The 19,971-nt window shown below is 42.6% G+C and overlaps 1 protein-coding gene across 1 annotated transcript; it reads right to left on the bottom strand.

Moving 5' to 3' along the window:
* Window positions 1-356: 356 nt before the first annotated feature.
* On the bottom strand, window positions 357-2,167 carry LOC140368171 (podocan). The gene is made up of 2 exons (XM_072455090.1): window positions 2,101-2,167; window positions 357-1,465 (listed from the first exon to the last, which is right to left on the bottom strand). Exons 1-2 carry the CDS (start codon window positions 2,160-2,162, stop codon window positions 367-369), a joined length of 1,161 nt encoding a protein of 386 aa, XP_072311191.1. The 5' UTR covers window positions 2,163-2,167; the 3' UTR covers window positions 357-366.
* Between the last annotated feature and the right edge of the window lie 17,804 nt (window positions 2,168-19,971).

Raw genomic sequence — 19,971 nt, 5'->3', positions numbered from 1 at the left:
CAACATTGTAGTTATTTCTCTGTGTTACTGTGTGGTCTTGAAATTAGAGCTGATAAACCTAAATATCCTTCAGAAACTGGTTTGGAAAGCTCACATTTTGTACTGTTTATATCATTTTTTGTACTGATACTTGCTCAAATGTGTATCTAGTTTTGATACTAGTTTTACTTTCAATTTGTATCTGATTTGGGATACTTCTGACAATGCTTAATAGTACGTCATTGTGCGTTTTAATTGTGACATTTTGATCTCAAAGTGAAGGCGTTAGAAGCAGCAGTCGTAAAGCATTTCACTCAAACGTTTGCCTTTTGAATCTATAACATAAAATAAATACAGTTACATCCGATCATTTTGGTATTTCCATTCTCAGTAAAAGTGCACCACCTGGAAACCCCGTAAACACCTGAAGGCCTGTGTGTCTATGTCGGACAGGTCTATGAGATTGTTCTGCAGCTGCACCCGGACCAGGCCGCTCTGGCTCAGGGTGGCGTTGCCCCAGCAGAAGGCGTCCCGCGGCACGGCCTGGATCCGGTTGTGCGTGAGGGCCACGGAGTGAAGACTCACGGGCAGCTGCCTCGGGACCTGTCTCAGCGCATTGTGTCCCAAATCCAACTGGTGCAACACCGGCAATGTCCTGAACGCGCCCACTGCCACTTTGAATATTTTGTTTCTCGCCAAACCCAGATGTTCCAGGCTTTTCAGCGCACCAAAAGCCCGTTTCTTTACAGACGTTACGAGATTGTCTTCGAGATTCAGAGTCTTGAGTGACACGGGGAGATGTTTGGGGATTTGTTTCAGCCTGTTTCCCTCCAAATTTAAGCTTTCTAGATGTGACGCGTTAAGAAGCGAGTCCCTGAGGAGACCCTTGTTAGTCAGTCTGTTTTTGCTCAGGTCTAACACCACCAGTTCGGATCTGCCGTTAAAAGCTCCATTGCGGAACTCCTCTATCCAATTTCCTTTGAGATACAGCTCTTTGATAGACAGTGGCAACCCCAGAGGAACAGATGTGAGCTGGTTGTGATCCAAGTTTAGAGTTTGCAGCTTGCACAGAGGTGACAAAACAGCCCTTGGTAAAGAAGTTGAACCATTTCCTAGACTGTTATTGCTCATGCTGAGTATTAAAAGTCCAGAACAATGGCTCCACGCCGCGTCGGACATGAGCTCCACTCGGTTGTTGTCCAAGCGCAGCTCTTCTAAAGACATCGGAAGGTCGGCGGGCACACTTCGAAGCTGGTTGGTGTCCAGGTAGAGGCGCTTGAGAGCAGGAACCCCCTCGAAAGCCCCCTCTATAGCGCCATCTGTCAGGCGGTTGTTGGTAAGTGCCAGGAACTCCATGGTCCTGTACTCGCTGAGGAGGTCCAGCTGGATGCGGTCGATGTGGTTGTTCATGAGCAGGACGTAGCGGGAGTTGTAGGGGATGCCATAAGGAACTCTGTCCACGCCTTTGTCTGAACACTGGACCACTCTGGAATGAAAGAAAATGATTGTTTTCGCATTATAAAATATATATATTACACATTTTACCATAAAGTGTCTATGTTTGTCATCACAACCACTGATAGTTGTATAGGTATTGTATTATTTATGCTTCTCCAACAGATAATGTGACAAATCTATTCATCAATATATTGCTCTGGTTCTTGTTGAAATTGTTGAAATCTTATTTTATAGTCTACTGTCACTACTATAACGACTTATTATTCAATAGATTATACCTGAAACAATATATTTTGGGCCTAAATATTTATTGTGTGTACATTTTCTGTGCAATTGTGTGGAGACCTTTGTTATTTTTGTGTGATATAAGTAGCTTTTAGGGCTAATTATTGGTTCATTCTGTTTGTTTTAGTGCATTTTTTTAATGATACTGTACATTTAGAAAAGGGTTTACTGGGATTGTCCCACTTTAGAGTTTTTAGGTCAATGGCAAATAGTGGTTTCATCATCTGTATTATCGTTATTATCTTTACTATCTTATCTATTATCTGTAGCAATATATTTTGATTCAGAATTATTTATGGTGACAGGCCCAGATCTACTTATAACATTAATACTTGTTACACTGTCATTTGAACAATACATTTCATAGTCTCTGTTTACCTCCCATAGCAGGCACACTCGAGAGGGCAGTAGTTGTCCATGAAGTATGGAAAATGCTGCATCTCCTTCTGTGTCGGATCAATCTTCTTCTTTATCGCCGTCCTATTGTTGGATTTTGATGTGGCCGTGACATTTTCCTCCCGTGCCATCATCAATCTGTCTTTAGTTTGTGGTTTTCTCACGTTTCCAGTTGACTTTCCCGCCGTGATCTCTGAAACCTCTGTTGAATTTGACCTTAACATGGCTGCTTTTGGCTTGTAGGTAAAAGCTCTCTCGGCGGGTCCAACTGAACTTTCTGTTCCTTTGATGCTTTCTCCACTGACTGTTTTATGAATCATCACATCCACCAAACTGTGTCCTTTGTTTGCTTCCAGCGTGGAGCTATGCGTGGCACTCAGCGACACCTCAGCGACGAGATGCTCCAGGAAGGCCCCAGACTTGGCGTCACCGATCGGCGCGAGGGGACTGTCAGGAGTGGTCAGGAGCACGGCGGAGCTCAAAGGTGCACGTGTGGCATGTGTGGGTGACAGAGGAGCTATAGTTTGGACATTATGGTCAGAATGAATGAGTGAGCTTTGGGTTTTCTTGTCAAAATGGAGCCCTGCCACCAGCATGCTCTCCTCCTCCTCACGCATTAATCTCTGTGTCAGGGTCTCATCGTAGTCTTCGTCTGAACTATCCACGGTTTGACCTAATATAAAGGTTTGAGCTTTACTTGCTTCATTACTGTCACGTTTCAAGTCCGGAATCAGGCCGGCGTTAAAGTTTAGTCCGCCCTCGAACGTTTCCTCCTCATTTCCAGCCAACAGAGCATCTTCCAGTTCAGTCAAGTGCGTTTTCAGTCGTCCTAAACAAAATATGTAACAATGCATCAATTACCATATTTGGCTAATGTAATATGACTTATGTTCAAAATTGCAGAATGTGAATTGAACAGATCATAACACATTTTCATTGATCAAAAGAACAAATGTCCTAGCTGAATTTCCTGGGTAGAAATGGTAGTTAGTTTGCAATTTGGATTTGCCATCATCAGAAATCGGTTACTGAATAACTGTTTATCATAATCACCTTTTAAATGAACAAATAATGTAAAATACAACATCACATCACATGCTGCTGAGTGGGTATTATTTGCTAAACCATGATTTTCCATATTTTGCAACATTCTGTGGTTAATTACAATTTCTCCATTAAAATTGCACTTTTACACTTCACTTTTGCCTATAGTTGCTTCCACAGGAATATATAGTATAATGTTGTTTCCAAACATTCAACAAAAATTCGGACCATTACATAGCAAACAACAATGTAAAACACATAAATAAATAAATGTTTTGAATGGGGAAGCTTCAAAATGTTGGCTAACAACAGGAAGCTGCAAACCCATGACTACAGTTCATCAATTTATAAATAAGGTTTGTCTTTCCGTAAGCTGATGAACACATATTTGCTAACCACTCTGCCACTGTAATCCTCTACTCATTAAACAGTGATTAACTGTACTCACCAGCCTGCAAAACATGTAGTGACTGTCCATAAACGGCAACGAGCACCAGCATCAGAGTCAACATCTCCATTTTGTTCTAAAAATGTAAAATAGTAGAAATACTATGTCAGCGTGGCCCGTTCTAACACGACCGCATTGGCCCTCGTTATTAGCCACTCACCTGGGAGACGTCCCGGCCTGACCCACACCTGTCCCGGCTGCAGCTCTGGACAGACTGAGTGACTGCAGACAGGTTCAGACCCTAATGATGTATCCCGGCATAGAAACTTACACTTAGTCCCAAATGAGAGCCCCTTTAAGGCCTTTATGCCTGAGGAGAAGTCTCACACTTACCTTCCACATCAGAAGAATCCACAGCATCAATGGCGAGAAAGTGGACCAGGGGTCAAAGGTCACAGCTGTTTGCTGTGCCCAGGGTCACATTAGCGTCCCACTGATTATATTAGTGTGACAAGTAGCTGCAGCACACTGTTCTTTGACCGCTATTATGATGTCAGGAAGTCTCATGCTAATGAAGGGAACGGGAGGATGTATTTGTTCAAAGCTACATCTTAGGTTTGGAAAAGCTGTGCTATAGGGTCTTTTTGTAGTTATTTTATACATAATTGGGTTTAAGTTATTATGTTTGTGTGGTGCAAATATTTATTTCAATACGCATTATATCAAGAAAACAACTGGAACTTAAAATACACAAAAGTGACGTGTCAACGAATACCATTTGCTTTCTACTTTTGCTAAGACATCCCTGAAATTGTTAATTAACTTTATATCATTAATTTGATATTTATATTAATGTTACAGAATGTGACTCTGATATTAAAGTAATATTACAACAACCAACAACAAATCACACATGTTTGAATGTATTAGAACTGTGAAATTAGCACAGGTCCTGTACTTACAGCTTCAAGACGTGTTGAATGGAAACAACTTCAGTTTGAAAGACATTGAACTTTGAATAAATTACGCTTTAACTGTAATTACCATTTGAATAATTGGAATTAGCAAATTGCCAACAATGGAATCATTCATTAACCATCCATTTCCTCTTAAAAGACCAAGATTTCCTGTAAAACAAAACAAAACAAAACAAAACATACAACAGTGTAGATAAAACATCTACAAAAAAGTTCTGAAATGCATGTGATTTTTGTAGAATATTTGGTCTTCTGACCAGAAATAATCATAAAACTATGAACGCATGAATCACAAATATAAAATAAGCTTTTCAGACAAAAAATAAAACTAAAAACAAATTAAATTTGATTAGTTTCCAAAATATCTCAACCAATGTCTATTCTCCCTGTAACACCGACACCTACTGGTAAAAGACGGTAACGACAAAAACATAACTGCAGTTTCTGATTCAGCCACTGAGCGTCAGCAGAGACTGTGAGGTGCAATATTGCCCTGCAGCAGACTTGTATTGCATAATATTGCACTACAGAGGGTACAGCAGATAAGACCACTGTTGAGTCAATGTCAACAGTGTGAGATGAGAAGAAGATGATTTACATAAATATTATACGTTCGGAACAAAATGTAAAAATTATGGGGAGAAAAATAGGCCACAGGAAAACAGCCGGAGTCTTTTAACACATATGAGCTGGAGCGTCTCATTTCCTGTGGAGGTGACGTAATGTAAAGCAGAAGAGGTGTCAAAGGCAGCAATAATGACGGGGGAGGGGCAGGGACTCATTAGATTCAACACTTGCTTGAGAATAAAAATACCCCACGACTCATATAATATGTAACATTCATATACACACACGTAGAACGATATCCCTGATTATTAATTGCGGACGCACCATTTACCCCCTCAATCCTCTTTCGTTACAAAGCTCATTATTTCAAATCTGTCTGGCCAAATCAGAGCATCCACATTCCCTTATACCCTTGTTTTTGTTGTGTTTTAATTGTCAATTCTGATGGGTTTATTCCACTGAAAACAGGTCTCCAGTGATGCTCCTGGATGGAAATGTTGAGGAGGTATGTGTCACGTGTTTGTCATGGAGGCTGAGGTCAGAGCAGGTAACTGTCCTCTCAGTCCCGTGTGGAATGTGGGATGAAGTATTTTGGGATGTTTGGGACTCTTTACAGTCCTGTTTAACGGACCACCATAGACTTCACTCACAGTGTGGTTTTTATGTCTTATTCCCCATTTATGGCGTTGAGGCAATTTCCTTTATGTTTTCCTATTGACACGTTGGTGTATAGCAGTGATTGTTGTCAGATATTTAATTTAGTTTTAAAGTTTTTTATCTTAATCTGTAAACATGAATGTTTGCCTGATATTATTATTCTCATTTTGTTATATTTTTTATTTTATTTTGTCACCAGTAACAGTTTAGTTTAAACAATACATTTATATATATTTTAAATTAAAAAAACAAAAACATTATTACCCCTTTTCTCTTACCTCCCTGCTCCCCTTGGGTTGTCTTTTATTTACTTGATTATTTTTTTCTCTCTGAATGCAATTTTTAAATTTTTAGATTGTTTATTAACAGTTAACAGTTAAAACAGGCACATGTAGTATAAAAATGTTATTGACATTGTTTTTCTTTATTGGAAATGTGTCTTTCTGTTTTGTTTCTTGACATTTCCGTCTCCCAGTTCTGTTTTACGTTGGAGAAAATAAATGCCGTATCTACTGTGATGTTCAGGCTTTCTTTTTGGCTGGTTATAGTATGTTATGTTCTCCTTACTTGTTAAAGCAGTGTCTATAGTACAATGGTGCATGGGCTGCTATGCTTATTGTCCGTACTGTATATCGATTTACTCATGGTAATTGCACATATAATTAATGAGAATATTAACGCCTCTCCCTTCCCCCCTCCACAAACTAATTTACAACAAACACATAACACAATCAGAGCCCATACATCACTGACCTGGAGCTCACTGTAGAACATACTGGAAATGAAGGCAATATTTCAGGGACGTGATTGACAGGACGGCTGTGGTTGTAACACTAGCCCTCCCCCAGAGCATCCCATCTGCCGTCTGAGGCCAGTAGCCACAGCCACTGCAGCGACGGAGGGGGCTAACAGGGTCAAAGGTCACCAGACTGCGATCAATTTGTTGGCTCGGAGCGTCAGACCCACATTGCACATTGGTGCGTGACTCAGAGCACACAATGGTGATGGACTTTCTACTTTCTTTATCTGAGGAGACCAGGATCCAAACGTGTTGTAAATCTAGGACCACAACACTATTGTTTAAGTTTATATACATATACATATGTATATTCTCAGTCGCTGCAGCCAGTCACAGCTGACAATGAGGAGATCAATGAGGTATACTTCGGAAGTTTCCCTAGAATTGATGTGTAAATGATGTGCCAAAGTTGTTTTCTATGATAAGTAGGTTGTTCTTACTTTCTACTCAAAGTACTTTCCGTATGGTTTGAGGGTTTATTTTTTAGACATCCTGTCTAAAGGTTATGATCTTGGTTAATTGAAATTCAGGTCAATAATTAAAAAAAAAATCAAAAACATTGAGACAGTGATTGAGAAATCAGACTTAAATATATATATATATATATATATATATATATATATATATATATATATATATATATATATATATATATATATATATATATATATATACACATACATATATAAAGACCACCACATTTTGTCTGCACAAAATACTTTTTCAAGTTTTATGCTTTTACTTTGTTTGGGTAAATGTTTTGCTCTTGTATCTGTAAGTAACACGTAACACCACTGCTTTTGCATTTGTTTATTTATTATTATGCTCAGTGTGCTCACACTAAACACACTGAAACATATTATTTCAACTCAAAATAATAAATGATCTGGTTGTGAGATTATGTTAGACCTATCGTGGCTTCGCTTCAAGAACATCAAAATATTTTTCCTGCCTAACTTCACAGCGGGTCCTAGACGTCCCCCAAGGCCAGAGTGTTGTCTTAACCCTGACGAGAATAGCTCCTCCAAATTAAAATCCTTCTTGTTTTCAGCGGTTATATCTGGCTTTTTGGACTAGTTCAAAATGTAAAAAAGATATAAGAAAGTAAAAGAAGAAGTCACAATTGAGATCGAAACAGATGATTTGGTTTGGATGGATCTTATCACACGTGCGGGTCAGTGAGAGCTGATAACTCCACAGTTAGGGTATCGTGATCACTTCAAGGTCAGGTTGAAAATTTGGATTACAAGAACTCATTTAGGCAATTTAAAACAACATAATAGGGACAAAACGTAATAAATAAGCGTTAAACAGCTTATATGCCATCCCTTCACATTCTGCAATCAAGCATTTAGGGACTACAAAAACATGTATTTAATTAACAACGTTTCTTTAAATAACTGAGTGGCGTTTGATTTGAACAATGCCTCTTGTTAATTACTTTTACCATCCAGATGTGAATTTCCTTTTAATACACGAAAGCCATAACAACAGAAGATAAACTCCATTGATCCGGTCTACAGTACGAGTCTTTTGCCTGTAGCGTTTGAGAATTGACGTTTCCCACAGAGAAGCGCAGCGATCAATGTGTTTCTTTGGGCCCCGAGTGAAGAGTAGGAGAGGAGACGGAAAGCAACAGTCTGACATTTTAAGCAAATCATATCGAATGAATGAATGGGCAGCTCTGGACACACTGCTGCACACCCTTTGTCCTTTGAATGAGCCTATTGTTCCTGGTAAGTGACTCATAAACTTAGATCTCCTTTATTTCACCATCGTGCTAATAATATTGCATGGTGCGTGTCCGTGTGTGTGTGTCTGAAAGCGTGACCCATTATTAAGTCTATGATATACAAAGCGCACCATATGCCACATAATGCAGTGCGTCAATCCTTCTTCAGTCAAACTACGACTCTGTCTAATCATTTCTCAGTGTTTTTTTGGCATTACGCACAAAGCAACAAGTGTGAAACGTGGGTGGAAGTCTGTGAGCTTGAAATGGTCACGGCTCGAGGGACAGATGGGTAAACAACATTTTGCTGGTGATGTGGGTCATTGGGTCTGGTTAACAATTCTCCAGCGCTATTGGCCAATGTGTCACCTTGTGAAAGGGGAGAGTGGACAAACTCAGGCTGTGTTTTGTCTTCAGTCCTTAGATTACTCCTGCTGCGGCACAAATAAACCTACAGCTTTTCTGTGGCTGATAATGCGGGGGACAGTTTGTACAAGCTGGATAAACATGGAAAAGTAGTTGTTAAATACCTAGCATATTTTCCGTACTATAAGTCGCACCTTTTTTGATAGATTTGGCCGGGGTGCGACTTATACTTATATTTATTCTATATACTTATACTCCGGAGCGACTTATATGTGATATTATTTGTTATTTTCACACTTGCAACTGCATTTAATTCTCCAGTGCAACTTATATGTGTTTTTTTCTTCGGTATTATGCATTTTTGGGCTGGTGCGTCTTATAGTCCGAAAAATACTGTACATGTTCTACTAAATTACAACATAGAAGTGGCAAAGGTGTTGTGAATACAGTTCCCACCATCCTTTGAAAACTTACTATTTCTTTTATTAGTTGGGAGTCATAAGATGCATTTAAACATCAACTATAACTTTGTGAGCTACATTGTTCATATAGGAAGCCTTTATTGAGCCTATTATGAACATTTTGATCATACCGTGTAAGTTGTTTCGAATAATAAAACTGAGTAAATAATGTATAATAAAAAGAACTGGTAAAAATGAAAATGAAAAAAAAAAGCATGTCATAAACTATCTAAGCGTATAAAGTATGTTTGTGGTAAATTTTATCTGCATTTCCCATGTGTCTGTTACTTAAACCTCAACTGATAATTTTAAGACATGTTTCAACATTTTTTTGTTATTTATTTATCATATGTGTCATATGTGTGTGTTTCTTTCATTCATGTATTGTTTTTGTTTCGTTTTTCTTGTTAGGCCCGAGCGCCACAAGCTGGCGAGAGGCCTATTAATCTCGTAAGGCCGTGCAAAGCACGGCTGCGAAAGTGCGCACGTAGTGCGCACGAAATCGAGCGCGAAGCGCTCGCCCACTTCCAAACACTCACTAACGCACTCCTTCACTCACGCACGCCCCGTGCATACTAATTAGTAGTAGGAAAATGGAACATTACCGTTGTAAACGGGCGAAGCCCGTGCAAAAGTACGCACTAAACGAGCACTTTACATTGGGATGACGACCCCATATAAAGCACTCATTTGCGCTAAGTAGCTCACGAATACGTTCCCCATATCTTGCATGTTCCGTGCATATAAGCATGTAATGCAAAAATTGAACATTATTACTGTATAGAGGGCCAAAAACACAAAGTGGGCGGAGCCCACTCAAAATTAACGAAAGTACCCGTCAGTGACCAGGGACCCACACCATGAAAACCGAAAATGTATAGTTTATGATATTTGAAAAATGGGAAACATTGTTTTCGCATCGGAATATTCTTCTTTCTTCTTCTTCTTCTTCTTCTTCTTCTTCTTCTTCTTCTTCTTCTTCTTCTTCTTCTTCTTCTTCTTCTTCTTCTTCTTCTTCTTCTTCTTCTTCTTCTTCTTCTTCTTCTTCTTCTTCTTCTTCTGATCGTAGAATCATGAAATTTGGCGCAGAGGCAGATGGTGACAAGAGAAGTAAAAAATATTATTACGGCAACGCCGTCCACCCAGCCATATTGGTTCAAAAATGGCTAAGCATGACTCGGGAGTTTTTCCAAACGTCGTACTTTTACGAACTCCTCCCAGGGCGTTGGCTCTAAAAAGCTGAAATTTGGTGAAAATGCTACTGAGGAGTGGGACATCAAAAGTTATCCAAATTACATTGATACCTCTCACGGTCTCTGTGTGGCGAAGCCGCAAACTTTAGCTAGAATTTCAGAAATCTCCCAAATTTAACATTTCTGCCGTTTGCGCAGATAAAGTCCGAATTGCGTCAAATTAGAATCAGTTGTTAAACTTTTTGCGCTAAACGTACTTGAAGTGAAATAAATTAATTTGGCACCACAGCGCCCCCTACAGATTTTATATGGAGGTTAAATGTTTAGTTTTGCGAAATTTTATGAAATTTGACACACAACTCAATTTTGGCCCCATCAAAAAAGTCAATGAGACCCATGTCATAATTGTTATGGTTTTGCCGTAGCGATGACCAAAACCTTCCATGTTATTCCAATGGGGAAATCGCCAGAACATGTTTACACTTTAGACTTTCACAAACTCCTCCCAGGGCTTTAGCCCTATTAACCTGAAATTTGGTGAGACTCATCTTCAGGGGTGGACCATCAAAAGTTATTCACATTTTTATTCAAAGAGTCACGGTGTCTGTGCGGCAAAGCCGCACATTTTGCCAAGAATTCAAAATAAAATAGCTTTTTGATGGTAAAACAAAGGGGAGAAGATGTGACGGCGTCACAGATTCAGCGGTAGGCGTAATAAAAGGACCATTGGGGCGCGTTAGCGCCCCCTCCTCTTGCGGCTTGGCGGTGGTGTGGCGGCGGCGGTGTGGCGAGGGCCGATCATTGCCGCTTGCGGCTATATTTATTGTTGATGTTCCTGTTTATTGTCTTTGTTGTACAGTATATGTAAAATAAAATAAAAAATGATTTCCAAATAAATAAAAAAAAAAGACATCTTTCAACACCTTTCTGCTCACTCCGAACTGCTGCTTCTACTTTTCTAAACTAACTTGAACGTAAAAGTTCTAACTCGCTGCCTGTTGTAAAAAGCCTAAACTTTTAACAATCCTCCAAAACAGTCTCCAGTCTGTTTACAACTGGAGTCCAAAATGGCCCCTGCCCAAACTGTGCCAAACTCCCCGACTTTAATTGAATCCAGACTTTTTGTGCCTCTTTGAGCCGGAGCAGCGCATGGTGAGGGGCCCTTGTTATTATGGCCCGCTGTGTTTCAATAGAACAGCTGTGCTAGGTTCCAGTCGCCTCCAAACTGGGCTCAGACTGCCTGGCAACTGTGCTCCCATTGGCTGGCTACCACTCCATCCAGCCAATCAGACGGGCCCAGGCGATGAGGAAGTGAATGGGGGAGAGAAACCAGAAAAACAGTGCTCACCAAAGCAGCACCATTGTGAGAAAGTTTGAGGTGGAAACAAAAAAAAAGGTGAAGAATGAGTGTGGCATATGTTGCACTGGGGGCGAGGAGACAAAAACAGAAACTTGACACGTCTTATATTCAAGTGACAGTGTCGACAGCAGAGTTTTGCAATAACATGTTTATTAAATATCATGTTTGTCAGAGTTCCTTTTGTTGCAAGAGGACGGTTCAGTGTTCTGTTGTTGTCTAAGGACTGGAGCCATAGGATTCTGACTATAGCTGACCGACCATAGTTGACTCTGTCTTTATTCACTTTAAACTGAAATTGGAAAGGCAAGGCAAGTTTATTTGTAGAGCACAAAGTCATTCAAAGTGCTTTACAGAACAAGAAAGAGTTTCAAACATAGATGTGATACAATTATAAACAATTTCTCCACATCTAACCAATCAAACTTAAACTTACAAGTGCACTAAGTAACTTTCCTACTTGTCTCCATTGAGATGTTATTGATTTACCAGGAATGTTGCACAGTATATGGTATTAAACACATTTATCTTAGATGTATTCAACAAAAGCTATTTTTGTTGCATTCTGTGAGTGGTTTGGCCTCTCTCACCTGCTTGTCTCCATAAAGCGTCCGGCACATTTCAGTTTAAAGCATTAAAGTGCAACTAAACAGAACTTAGGCCTGATTCTTGTGAATGGAAAGGTAGAGAAAGTTCATATGCCAACAGCAATGTCATAACTTTATGCGGTGTGTTTGCAGTGACAACAAAAGGTGCTGACTTGTGTGTGTGTGTGTGTGTGTGTGTGTGTGTGTGTTGATGTAGTTGTCTTTGTGTGCACCGGGCTGTGACATGCCAGAGCAGGACCCGCGTTTCCAGGGCTCTGAGGGGGCTTATGGGATTTGAGTCATCTCCCGTGAATAATAGCTGTTTGTGCGGCTGGGGTTGTGACGTAGATGGTTGCTAGATAGTTAGGAAGAAACGGGACAAGTTGAAATGAGACACATTTATTTGTTGCACTCTGTAGAAATTGTCCTTCTGAATGCAATTTGGTAACTACGTTTTACTTTGGCTTGAGTCCACTTTGGAGTACAATTCTTGCCACATCTGAATGACCTCTTCTACAGTGTTTCTCAAACTGTGGTATGTGTACCACTGGGGGGTTTGATTATTTGTTGTATTTATTTTGCCCTCCTTTGGATTCATAATTATTTAGAACTAAACTTGCCTATTCTAGCCCGGATATAGATCTGAGGTAGAACCACTACATTAAATACTGTTTGTCATTTTTTTCTTTATTGTTTGGAAATGCCAGAAATAATAATAATATCATTTTATTTCTTTGACTGCTCAAAAACACATTCACCCAATCAAGTTAATACTTCTTCACTTTACTAATTTACAGTTCTTGCTTACAGTTCACTAAGTCTTATTCTCAACAATATAGGTACATTTTTGGCACTGCATAATGAGAAAGAATGAGAGTGACCATCAGTACAAACATATTTATACTATATCTCGCCTTCGCTCCTCGTCCTCTGTGGGTGCTACTCTGGTACTGTGTGATTGCAGACAAGTGGGTGGGCTCGATGCCTGTAATTACCAATCAAACAGCCCTGAAATGCTCCGAGAGGTACACTGAATTGGTGGCATGGCTTGTTTCTCTCCCAGAGGCCACACGTCGTACTGAATCACAACTTAAGCTCCGAACGGCTGAAGCAAAATGTGTAAGCACGGAGACGCAGGTAATGAGGTAGAGAAGGTTTCTACTGTATTTCAAACATTTTCCGTGTCCGAGCCTTGTACCTGTGCATACACCTACATGAAGTCTGGTGTTACAGACATGGCTCTTGTATAGTTTAGCTTCAAGTCCTACAATCCTCAAATGGTTTTGCCTTCCAACTTGATCCCAAATGTATGCTCTCTCCTAGACTGTTAGTGCTGGGTTTCATATGACATCACAACCTTAGAATCCTGTGGTAAGCTGTTATTATTAGCATGGGTGTTATTACTCTTGCTATATGGATAATGGCTGTATGATCAGGTTCTGCTCACAATCAGAATGAACCTGAGCTGCTAAACTGGGCAGTGCCTGGAGGACTAAAGGGGGAGTGTGGGGGAGGAGGGGTCTGGACATGTGAGAAACAGTGTGATTGGTTAAACATCATCCACACTTCAAACTCCTGCCTTTGTGCAAAAACACTTGAAGCACTTGAAATTGCAGTTTTATTTGTTAATGCATATTTACAGTGTGCAGTTTCCCAAAACATTGTAGGAACAGTAGACAATGCTATTAAAACACCATGTACACAGTTTAGTAGCAAATAATAGTTGATTTAGTGTTAAGTCACTTAAAACCATCAGCTCTAAGATAGAACATCCTTCTATGCTTGTATTTGATTGGGTCAAATGTCTTTGTGACCCATTTTTAATTTTTTTTATATATTATTCTCAGAAATACTATGTTTTTGAGGGACATTTTACACCTTTTATATGATTATTTAGCTTGAAAAACAAAACAAACCAACAACAAAGAAGTTCAAATGATCAGAGCACAAAGAAAAATCACATTTGCTTTCTTTTGAGATACAATGTGTTTTCTGTTTAGTTTTACATATGCTTTGAGTCCTATGTTGTTGTTGTTTTGTTTGTGCTACAGTTATTTTACTTTAGAAACGATAAGGATAGTGACATTTCCGGGGCACTCTCTGTCCCACTTGGCAAGGACCATTACAAAGCTATAGTGACATTTATCATCTGAAAACCACTATGGACAACTGTATTTACACAGCACCGTTCTTCTCTGTGATTGACAAGGACACACTCCAACAGTTGTCCATCACAAGGTTGGCTCAGGGGCCGATCTCTGAGAATTTAACACTTCAATTTTAATATTGTTTGGGAATACGTTAATTTGGATCGTACACCTTATATATGTTTGTGTCTTTTTCCTCTTTTCTGTTGTAATGTAGTGCAATATTATACCACAAATATACTGCCTCTGAGTGGGGTGGCACCTGGTGTGGCCCAGTAGGACCGCAGTCGCAGCGGCTCAGGACTAACCACCCATCTGATCTACTGTACATTATTTTACTGCACAACTTGCGTGTATAATGACAAATAAAGAAATTTACTTGTGTTGTGATCCTCAACGATAACTTGGTTGTCTAATATATTGCTGTCAGACTGCTCAGTAAAAGTAGACCATTGGCTTTATTGTCATCTGCATATGTGACTGGTGTAACTTTGGTGAAATAAGCCGCCCAAAACATGGGTCATTCAAAATGAGTATAAACAGCACCAACCTGAGGTAGACCAGTTTGCACGGTTCTGTCTGAATCTGACCTGAGACCTGAGTATAGAATAGAGAACTAGTCTGGATCCTTAGGCCAGCCATTCCCAATGTCACTTTGTTTGGGTAATTTACAGTAAAATATAAACATGAACACGTTCTCAATTGTTGATCCTTCTACCACATTTGTATTAAAATGTGTCCAATGCTCCCATGTGAATATTTGGAGCACAGTACATTAATCCCTTGGGTGTTAAATCTTTTTGACAGCCCAAATCAATAATGCCCCCAGAGTTAGGGGAAACATGTATGTGAAAACAGCTTGAATCTCTCCTACTGTGGTGCCCAGACAGTCCCAGTCTAATCCCTAATGCCCAGTCCAGGATTATATCGTCTGCCCTGCCCACCAGCTCTGCATTATAAATGAAACAGGATTATTCTGACTTCAAAAGACCACAACAAAGAATTAACCCTGACCAAAGCACAGTTGGGGAAGCTAATTCAACATAATGGCCTTGACCAAACATATGTTTGTTGAAAACAGCCATTTACTTCTCTGTTTCCTTAAAATAAGCAGAAGGATTAGATTTAAGGGTTTCAGCACACAACATAAACTGAGCATTTATACAATGATGTGACAGGAGTGAGAATAACACAGCCACTCTGTTTGAATGTTTGTTTTGTTCTGTGCATGGTTGTCATAGAGATCAGAGAGGATGCGTGTAGACTATAATTCAAGGCAGATGCCTTTACCTTATTTATAAAAGGTCAGTGAGTGATTGAGGTGTTTGTGCTATTTACTATATGGTAAAAATACACACACAGACTGGTTATTTACATAACATTTATTTAAACAAGTATCTCAAAGATACACTTTTAAGGATATTGTCATGCATTCAGGAATAAATAAACGAGCTCATGATAATGCCCAGCCATTTACATGCACTAACCAGACTCAACATCACCCTCAAAATTCAGAGTTAAAAGAGACAACACCACAATTTATTCTGAAGAGTTGCACCAGTGACTCCACAGACTAGAAAAGCCTGGCACTGAGTGTCACAGTTATGCTCGTAACAAAAAGGGTTTAAGAGTCATTAATATGACAAATGCATGTGTACATTATTTGTCTTAAAGCTGTCTAAGGTGCATACAAAACTTTGTACTATATTCCTTAAAAAGTGTATTTTACTGAAACTAGGCAACAAACATGAGCACATTGGCCCCGTACACGTACATCAAGTGGCATTATCTGAACATCTTCTCCTGTCTGTCTGTTAGAATAACACCAAGGGCTGGGGTTTTATTTTAGCTTTCTTATTTCAATGTCAAAAGGTTTAGTCGTGCATTGTTACTTGTCCATTATTTGTTTATGTAATTGTTTTCAATGTTTTACTTACACTAAACTTAATTCTCCATGAAATTATTCATCCATCCATCCATCTTCTGCCGCTTTATCCGGGGCCGGGTCGCGGGGGCAGCAGTCTGAGCAGGGACTCCCAGACTTCCCTCTCCCCAGACACTTCCTCTAACTCCTCCGGGGGGATCCCGAGGCGTTCCCAGGCCAGCCGAGAGACATAGTCTCTCCAGCGTGTCCTGGGTCTTCCCCGGGGCCTCTTCCCGGTGGGACATGCCTGAAACACCTCCCGAGGGAGGCGCCCAGGAGGCATCCGGAACAGATGCCCGAGCCACCTCAGCTGGCTCCTCTCGACGTGGAGGAGCAGCGGCTCTACTCCGAGCTCCCCCCGTGTGGCCGAGCTCCTCACCTTATCTCTAAGGGAGCGCCCTGCCACACGGCGGAGGAAACTCATTTCGACCGCTTGTATCCGCGATCTTGTTCTTTCGGTCACTACCCAAAGCTCATGACCATAGGTGAGGGTAGGAACGTAGACCGACCGGTAAATAGAGAGCTTTGCCTTTCGGCTCAGCTCACTCTTTACCACAACGGTCCGATGCACCGATCCGCCTGTCGAGCTCACGCTCCATCCTTCCCTCACTCGTGAACAAGACCCCGAGATACTTGAACTCCTCCACTTGGGGCAAGGACACCCCACCCATCTGGAGAGGGCAAGCCAACTTTTTCCGGTCGAGAACCATGGCCTCGGATTTGGAGGTGCTGATTCTCATCCCAGCCGCTTCACACTCGGCTGCAAACCGTCCCAGTGCATGTTGCAGGTCCGGGTTTGATGGAGCCATCAGGACAACATCGTCTGCAAACAGCAGAGATGAGATCCTGTGGTCCCCAAACCGGACACCCTCCGACCCCTGACTGCGCCTAGAAATTCTGTCCATAAAAATTATGAACAGAACCGGTGACAAAGGGCAGCCCTGGCGGAGTCCAACATGCACTGGGAACAGGTCTGACTAACTGCCGGCAATGCGAACACAGCTCCTGCTCCGGTCATACAGGGACCGGACAGCCCTGAGCAAAGGCCCCCGGACCCCGTACTCCCGGAGCACCCCCCAAAGGACACCCCGAAGGACACGGTCGAAAGCCTTCTCCAGATCCACAAAGCACATGTGGACTGGTTGGGCAAACTCCCATGAGCCCTCGAGCACCCGATGGAGGGTATAGAGCTGGTCCAGTGTTCCACGACCGGGACGAAAACCACTCTGCTCCTCCTGAATCCGAGGTTCGACTATCGGTCGGATTCTCCTCTCCAGTACCTTGGAATAGACCTTACCCGGGAGGCTGAGGAGTGTGATCCCTCTGTAGTTGGAACACACCCTCCGGTCCCCCTTCTTGAACAGAGGGACCACCACCCCGGTCTGCCAGTCCAGAGGCACGGTCCCCGAACGCCACGCGATGTTGCAGAGACGTGTCAACCAAGACAGTCCTACAACATTCAGATACTTTAGGTACTCAGGGCGGATCTCATCCACCCCTGGAGCCCTGCCACCGAGGAGTTTGCGAACAACCTCAGTGACTTCAGCTTGGGTGATGGATGAGCCAGCCTCCGAGTCCCCGGTCTCTACTTCCTCTTCGGAAGACGTGACTGAGGGATTAAGGAGATCCTCAAAGTATTCCTTCCACCGTCCGACGACATCCCCAGTCGAGGTCAGCAGGCCTCCACCTGCACCGTAAACGGTGTTGGTGAGACACTGCTTCCCCCTCCTGAGGCGCCGGACAGTTTGCCAGAATTTCTTTGGTGCCGACCAATAGTCCTCCTCCATGGCCTCCCCGAACTCCTCCCAGGCCCGGGTTTTTGCCTCTGCGACAGCGTGAGCCGCGGCTCGCTTGGCCTGCCGATACCCGTCGATGACCTCCAGAGACCTACAAGCCAGAGTGGCCTGATAGGCCTCCTTCTTCAGTCTGACGGCATCCCTTACTTCCGGTGTCCACCACCGGGTTCGGGGGTTGCCGCCACGACAGGCACCGGAGACCTTGCGACCACAACTCTGAGCAGCCGCATCAACAATGGAGGCGGAGAACATGGTCCACTCGGACTAAATGTCCCCAACCTCCCTCGGGACATGGGAGAAGCTCTCCCGGAGGTGCGAGTTGAATACCCTACTGACAGAGGGCTCCACTAGACGTTCCCAACAGACCCTCACAATGCGCTTGGGTCTGCCAAGTCTGTCCGGCTTCCTCCTCCGCCAGCGGATCCAACTCACCACCAGGTGGTGATCGGTTGACAACTCTGCCCCTCTCTTCACCCGAGTGTCCAAGACACGCGGCCGGAGGTCTGATGACACGACAACAAAGTCGATCATTGACCTCCGGCCTAGGGTGTCCTGGTGCCATGTGCACTGATGAACACCCTTGTGCTTGAACATGGTGTTCGTTATGGACAATCCGTGGCTAGCACAGAAGTCCAATAACTAAACACCGCTCGGGTTCAGATCGGGGAAGCCGTTCTTCCCGATCACCCCTCTCCACGTGTCACTGTCATTGCCCACGTGGGCGTTGAAGTCCCCCAGTAGAACAACTGAGTCCCCGGTCGGTGCACTGTCCAGTACCCCTTCCAAGGACTCCAAGAAGGCCGGGTACTCTGCACTGCTGTTCGGCCCGTAGGCCGCCACAACAGTGAGAGACCTGTCCCCCACCCGAAGGCGGAGGGACGCGACCCTCTCTTTCACCGTGGTAAACTCCAACACGTGGCGGCTGAGCTGAGGGGCTATAAGCAAGCCCACACCAGCCCGCCGCCTCTCCCCGCGGGCAACTACAGAGAAGTGGAGCGTCCAGCGCCTCTCGAGGAGATGTGTTCCAGAGCCCAAACTGTGCGTGGAGGTGAGGCCGACTATATCTAGTCGGTATCGCTCAACCTCCCGCACAAGCTCAGGCTCTTTCCCCCCCAGCGAGGTGACATTCCATGTCCCCAGAGTTAGTCTCTGTGTCCGGAGATCTGGTCGCCGAGGCCTCTGCTGTCGACTGCCGCTCAGATCTCTCTGCACCGGCCCCTTATGGATCCTCCTGCGGGCGGTGGGCACACGGGAGGGCGGCCCCACGTCGCTCTTTCGGGCTGTGCCCGGCCGGGCCCCGTGGGGTAAGACCCGGCCACCAGGCGCTCGCCATGGAGCACCCATCCCAGGCCTGGCTCCAGGATGGGGCCCCGGTGACGCCGATCCGAACGTGAAATACTTCATTTCAGTATGTTTTATGTTATTATATAAGTACTTTATATTCAGGATTTTATTCCACTCACATTTCTAAACTCTGAACAGCTAAACTACACAGTCTATACAAATATGCCTTAAATCTTTCTAAATTATTTCCTAATTAACACTTTCAGCTTGAATGCCTCAGCCATTCATAATGTTGAAGGTCATTACTTTCAAACGTATTTACAGACAAAGACGTTGGAGGAGTTTGGGGCTCCTGTTTGTCGGTCGCATAAGGGCCTTTTTATGTCAGAATGCAGTTGAATACAGATATGTACTCAGTTGTATGAAGCTTATGCAGAGTGTGACATATATGAATATTTATAGAGAAGGGGTTTAAAATTTTGGAAAATGTAGCTTTCATCTTTGGTTGCTTAGTGACAAATTCACAGAGCGTAACTCCTTTGTGATTAGCCTGTATATGAGACTAAACTATCTT

Source organism: Eucyclogobius newberryi, unplaced genomic scaffold, assembly GCF_026437365.1.
Source record: "Eucyclogobius newberryi isolate DKJ021-1_F unplaced genomic scaffold, fEucNew1.0.hap1 SCAF_2, whole genome shotgun sequence".
Classification (NCBI taxonomy): Eukaryota; Metazoa; Chordata; class Actinopteri; order Gobiiformes; family Gobiidae; genus Eucyclogobius; species Eucyclogobius newberryi.
Note: the sequence above shows the minus strand (reverse complement) of the source record. Positions and strands in the feature narration are given on the sequence as shown.

Bases quoted from the DNA above. Each gene is read 5' to 3' on its own strand.
- LOC140368171 (XM_072455090.1), bottom strand. From the start codon at position 2,162: ATGCAGCATTTTCCATACTTCATGGACAACTACTGCCCTCTCGAGTGT. The intron at 1,466-2,100 runs GTAAACAGAGAC...CTTTCATTCCAG, and splicing joins GAGTGTGCCTGCTATGGGAG to AGTGGTCCAGTGTTCAGACA.